The 6,842-nt window shown below is 39.9% G+C and overlaps 1 protein-coding gene across 1 annotated transcript; it reads left to right on the top strand.

Moving 5' to 3' along the window:
* Nucleotides 1-58: 58 nt before the first annotated feature.
* On the top strand, nt 59-2,751 carry LOC110116452. The gene is made up of 4 exons (XM_028700705.1): nt 59-526; nt 713-1,610; nt 1,658-2,127; nt 2,221-2,751. The coding sequence occupies exons 1-4, from the start codon at nt 59-61 to the stop codon at nt 2,749-2,751; spliced, it is 2,367 nt and encodes a 788-aa protein (XP_028556538.1).
* The last annotated feature ends 4,091 nt before the right edge of the window (nt 2,752-6,842 follow it).

Below are 6,842 nucleotides of genomic sequence, written 5' to 3'. Positions count from 1 at the left end.
GCGTGCGACGAGCTAGGAGGACCGAAGTCTTGAGGCACTTTGGGCTGCGCACACTGGTATGGAGAAAAGATTGGATGATATGGCCGCGGCAATCGACAAGCTCACCGCAGTCTTACGACGTGAGCCGCCAATCACTAGAACAGGGGAACTACCGGTACGAATGGGAAGACCAGCTCCACCCATGGGAATGCCGGCAGTTGGGCACCGTGGATTTCCGGTTAGAGGACGGAGGCGAGCCACATTGCTCCCGGAACTATCTGAATCTGATGAAGAGTGGGACAGTTTCATTCCAGATGGCTTTTCAGATTTTGACGTGGACTTGGGTGAACGGAGACATCGCCGGCCTCTGGGACGTGATCGAAACAATGGTGAGTTTCATGTGAAACTCGATATTCCTTTTTTTAATGGACGATTGCACATAGAGGACTATCTTGATTGGGAACGCTCAGTGGAAAACTTCTTTGACTACATGGAAATTGAAACTGAAAAACAAGTCAAATATGTTGCCTGTCGGCTCAAGGGAGGGGTGAGTGCTTGGTGGTCGCAATTGCTACAGTCTCGTCGTAGAGAGGGGCGAGGCCCTGTCCGCAACTAGATGCGAATGAAACAACTATTGCGAGGACATTTCCTCCCCACAGATTATGAACAGATGTTATATTTAAAGTATCAACATTGTGTACAAGGCCAACGCTCTGTTAGTGAATACACATAGGAGTTTTATTGTTTGTCGGTACGTAATGATTTAAACGAGACTACGAACCAGCTGGTAGCTCGTAACATCGGGGGATTAAAAGACAGTATTCAGGACAAATTGGAATTAAATTCCGTTTGGTCCTTGTCGCAAGCTGTAAACTTTGCACTAAAGGCTGAGATCCAGTTGACACGGCAGTTGAGGAGCCATTCAAACAGAAGAACATTCGTGGACGTTGGAGCGGAACTTCCAAGACCACCTGGAACAGCCATATGGAAGACACCAACACAGACAGACAATAGTGGATTAGCGAACCAGAGCAAATCGATTACTGACCCGAAAGCTCCAATGAGACCGAAAGCACCTTTTAGAGAAAATCCTTATCCTCGACCACAGGGCCTCAAATGTTTCAGGTGTTTTCAACCTGGGCATAAGTCTAACGAATGCCCGAATCGACAGCAGCTGCAATTACTTGAAGGAGAGGAAGATGTTGATCAAGGTCAGTTGGAAGGATTTAATACCGAAGTTGAGGATGTGGTAGGAGATGAAGGTGACCCGTTAGTATGTGTCCTAGAGAAAATTCTATTGGCACCGAGACAGCAAGGTAACTCTCAGCGCCATGCTATTTTTAGAACCAAATGCACCATCTCTGGGAAGGTATGCGATCTCCTCATCGATAGCGGGTGCACCGAAAACGTAGTCTCCCGGGCAGTTGTTCAAGCATTACGAATAAAGACTATGAAAAATCCACATCCTTACAAGATAGGCTGGGTGAAGAAAGGAATGGAGATTATGGCGTCAGAAATGTGCCGAATACAATTCTCCATTGGTAAACACTATTCGTGTGAGGTGTTGTGCGACGTGGTGGAAATGGACGTGTGCCACTTGATACTTGGCCGTCCGTGGCAATTTGATGTGGGTGCCTTATATGATGGAAGAGCTAATACTTATTTGCTGGAATGGAAGGGAAAACGACTCCGATTGTTACCGCATTCGAATGGGCAAAAAGATGGTTCGGAGACCATCCGTCCCGTGCTCCATTTAGTCACAGGCAACAGTTATTGTCAAGCTGGAAGGAGGACACCCAACTATTTGCTCTAATCATCACAGAGGCTGCTCCAGACGGCATAACTAGTGGAGATCAAACTACAATTACGGCACTACTTGAACAGTTTCGAGATCTCCTGCTTGAAACGCCCTCGACATCCTTACCGCCCTTGAGAGCGTTACAGCATCAAATAGATTTTGTGCCCGGATCTACGCTTCCTAACTTACCACATCATCGGTTGAGCCCGAAAGAACATCAGACTTTGCAACAGTTAGTGGATGAACTGCTGAAGAACAATTTAATCCAGCCCAGTCTGAGTCCGTGCGCGATTCCGGCCCTGTTTGTTCCCAAGAAAGATGGAAGTTGGCGGCTGTGCATTGGCAGCCGCGTTATTAACAAAATTACTGTCAAATTCCATTTTTCGGTGCCACAGATAGAATAACTGTTGGAAAAGCTGACTGGTGCCACTATATTCTCTAAGCTAGATCTTTGCAGCGGGTACCATCAAATTCGAATCCGGCCTGGTGACGAGTGGAAAACGGCGTTCAAAACCCGCCATGGTTTGTATGAATGGAAGGTGATGTCGTTCGTGCTGTGTAATGCACCGTCCACTTTTATGCGGTTGATGAACGAAGTCTTGAAGCCGTTCCTCAATATCTCGTGCGTCGCATACTTCGACGATATTCTCATTTTCAGTTCATCTCTGGAGGAACACCGGACGCACTTGGCGGCCATATTCACGACCCTTCAACACAATCAACTATATTTGAATCCAAGTAAGTGTGCTTTTGCCGTCCATGAAGTCTATTTTCTTGGTTTTATTGTATCTGCCGCAGGAGTACAAGTAGACAACCAAAAGGTGGAGGCTATCCGAAATTGGCCAACTCCAAAATCATTTACGGATGTTCGGAGTTTCCATGGGTTGGCTAATTTTTACCGACGATTCATCAAGAACTTCAGCACCATAATGGCGTCGATCACCAACTGTTTGAAGTTAAAACAGTTTCACTAGGGAGGAGAACAGATAGATAGCTTCAAAGAAATCAAGATGGCATTATCTTCCGCTCCTGTGTTGGCCTTGCCCAACTTTGATAAACCTTTTCAGGTTGACACTGATGCCACCGGTGTTAGCATCGGAGCCGTCTTGAGTTAGGAACACAAACCAGTAGAGTTTTTCAGTGAGAAGATGTGTCCATCCAGACAAAAATGGAGTGTGTATGAGCAAGAGCTCTATGCGGTGATTCGGGCACTCAAATAGTGGGAACCTTATCTTCTTCACCAGGAATTTATTCTTTGCAGTGATCACCGAGCACTCCAGTTCATCAACCAGCAAAAACACAAATAGAATGCACGCTCGATGGATTTTATTTCTACAGCGATTCTCTTTCGTGTTGCAACACAAATCCGGGGCCCAGAATAAAGTCGCTGACGCCCTTAGCAGGCGGCATACTCTCATCGCACAGCTCCAGACCGAGATCACGGGATTAGAATGCTTAAAAGACTTGTACACCACCGATGGCGACTTTTCAAAAATCTGGGAGGAATGTTTGGGTGGTGACACTATTAAACACTTCTCCATTCGTCATGGATTCTTATTTCACCAAAACCAGCTTTGTATTCCAGATTCATCTTGGAGGCCGCAACTCATCAAGGAGGTTCATTGCGGTGGACTCGCGGCACATTTGGGGAGAAATAACACTTATCTACAGCTGAAATGTAGATTTTTTTTGCCGCATTTGCATCGGGATGTCATGAGGTTCGTTGAGAGGTGTCCCATTTGCCAAAGCTATAAGACCGGCGGGCAACTCAGCGGATTATACTTACCACTACCTACGCCAGACACTATTTGGGAAGATTTGAGTCTCAATTTCGTACTGGGGCTACCACGTACTCGTCGTGGTCACGACTCGATCATGGTCGTTGTTGATCGATTTTCCAAAATGGCTCACTTCGTGCCATGTAAGAAAAGACATTCGACGCCTTGAATGTCGCTCGTATTTTCTTCACTGAAATTGTGCAACTACATGGCGTACCGCGAAGTTTGATGTCAGATCGGGATGTCAAATTTGTTAGCAACTTCTGGAAGGAATCATGGAGGAGATTACACACGGACATCAAACTCAGCTCCGCTTATCATCCACAGACAGACGGACAGACTGAAGTTGCGAATCGAACTCTAGGGAATCTCCTTCGTTCCTTAGTTCAAGATCATCCAAAACTGTGGGATGATTTGTTGGGACAAGCCGAATTCACCTATAATAGTATGACCATCCGGTCTACCGGAAGGAGCCCCTTCAGTGTAGTATATACGAAACATCCGAATCACACCGTGGATGTCGCCGTGATTCCGAAATGCGCTAGTCAGCCGGCTGCAGATTTTGCTGCTCAATTTGCTAAGATGATCCAGGAAGTGAAGGAGAAGCTCACTGACTCTAATTTAAAGTATAAAGAAGCTGCTGATAAAAATTGAAGAGTTCGAGTTTTCAAGCCGGATGATTTAGTTATGATTCGCATCCAGAGGGAATGGTTTCTGGCCGGTACCTATTCAAAACTGAGCCCTCGTAAGATCGGACCATTTACTGTGCTTAAACAGATAAATCCCAATGCATACGTGATTGATTTACCTAAGCACTATAACACCTCCAGCACATTCAACATAGGTGATCTCACGGTTTATCATCCACCTGATGCCGCCCCGACTAATCTTTCATCCACAGATTCAGATTCTTCTATTAGCAGGGGAGAATGATGCAGTGCATCTCATAGTCACGGCGGGTCCTAGTGACACATCATTTTATTTGCTTCCTTTTCTTATTAATTAGTTTATTTACATGAGGTGATGGAGCAGCTTTCCGTTAGCTAATTCCTGCTCCATTCTCTTAGCTTTTCCTTATTTAGTTACTGGTACCGTGGCCTTTCATTTAGGCAGTCTTTGTTTTAGTAAGTTGCCAGTTTTGCTCTTGGCCGTTGGCTTTATCTTCTCCCTTGGAGGATGAAGAAGGTAGTTGATGAAATACATTTTCAGGCAAACGCCTTTCTATTGTTCTTGCCTTCATTGTTAGTTTTCTGTGAACCTGCTTCTTCCATAGCATACCTTATCACATTCTACTCGACATCAAATGATTTTAGTTCACCTTACACTGCTTCTTCAAAAAACCAGAGATCAAGGAGATCAACCCACTTCGGCGAATAATTCTCATCTTTGTATCCTAGCTCTGATGCGCCAATAGACTAGACTCTTATCCTTCAGTCGAAGCATAAGACCACCTGACGCAGAAAATAAGCTGGTTTGTTATTTAAGATGACCTTCCATGCCTGATTTCTCATCACACCATCTTATATTTGAAGTCTTGAAGGTTATTCTTTAAATGTCATTTTCATCCCATGCATGACAAGAGGTCCTTGTATACTAGATGGGGTCTTTATTGCTTAAAATTCTATTTCTTGATATATATTTTTTACTCATGGAAGAAGAACATGAGCTGCTAGATGATATGTGCATTTGCTAAAGTTTTAATGTAATCAAATGGAGTGTTGTTGGCTGTATGCTGCCAAAATCTTACAATTTAAAGATATCTATATTTTGTTTAAACAAAAAAAACTATTTAATTAATGAATTAAATGATTAATAATTAATTAAAGCGTAGTTATTATGTTAATATATGGAATTTAAATTTCTATAATATACAATCACAAAGTTCTAAAATAATAACATTTTCTTAATGTTATAATTAATTAAGATTTATACTTTAACATTTTATTTTTAAAATTATGAATTATTAAAATGACAAAATTTGAATATTTATTAATTAATGAATTGTGTTATTAATTTCTGGTATATGCATAAATTAAAAATATAATACAAATAAATATATGAATTCGTTGTATTTAAATATAGAAATAATTGCAATTAAAATCTTTGGCATTTCCAACAATTTGGTTGTTACTTTAATGCAATTAATGTAAATAAAATTAAGAAAATATCATACATTTAATTAAATAAATGAAGTTCAAATAAATTAAATGTATAAATAAATAAATGGTTTGGAAATATCTTTGATAAACAAAAATGAAGGCTAAGTTTGTTTTCCGGAAACACTATATGTTATATTCCATATAAAATATTAGCAATATTTTATTTTCTTGACTGTTAAAAAAAAAAGTTTGAGATCCACGCCATTTCATTGATGTTTGTTTTTTATCTGTCTCCAAAAAAATGAATGTAAGGAAAAAAATTATTAGTTTGAATGATAATTTTTTTTTTATATTTTTTTTAACTGCACTAACAATCAACCATTTATAATTGCAGGAAATATGTAACAACAATAAGGCTTTTGAAGAATTAAAATTAATTATGCACTAACAATTGGTTTTTTTTGTTAAAAATAATATAAGGCACGCTTTCATGAACATTCGAGTGCAAGAACTTACTCTCGATTTTCTCTACCGCCAGTCTGCGGCCTTCGTCGCAGCTAACACAGTCGTAGCCGGTACCAACAATCATTTGAAAGCTACATGCCACCATCCTAAAATTTTGGAGCATTAATCTCTTGTTTATGTTGATAAAAATATTTTTAAAAGATGAACATGATTGAAAAAAATTAAAAAGCACTTTAATATTTGATATATTAAAAAAGTTATTTTGTGCATTCTCCTTGCACAATCTTTCTAATGCTTTACATTCTTCTTACCCTTCAAATTAACAATTTTCATGAATAAAATCTTTTTGTAAGCTTACCAAACTAGTCATTAAAACATAAATACGTAAATCATATGAAATCGAACTTATCAATACAACAAATTTCACTAAGCCTAAATCAGACAAACTTCGAATGAAAAAAATTGTGTCAATCACTTACCAAAATTAAAGATTATAGTTGCTGGATCCTTTGGAGTCTTATTTTACATACTGCTATTTAGTTTGGAGCCCAAACAACTGAATCATAATAAAAAAAAATCACATATCGACATCAAATAAATTTTGGATTTAAAAGCCGCTCTATCATGTATTTTCCCAGTACAAAATATATTATCAGACTTGCAAAAAATAATTATTGTGTACATAATTATATATAACAATACCCAATAATATAAGCTTTGATA

The sequence above is a fragment of the Dendrobium catenatum genome, unplaced genomic scaffold, assembly GCF_001605985.2.
Source record: "Dendrobium catenatum unplaced genomic scaffold, ASM160598v2 fragScaff_scaffold_1575, whole genome shotgun sequence".
Classification (NCBI taxonomy): domain Eukaryota; kingdom Viridiplantae; phylum Streptophyta; class Magnoliopsida; order Asparagales; family Orchidaceae; genus Dendrobium; species Dendrobium catenatum.
This window is presented reverse-complemented; position numbering and strand designations above follow the sequence as displayed.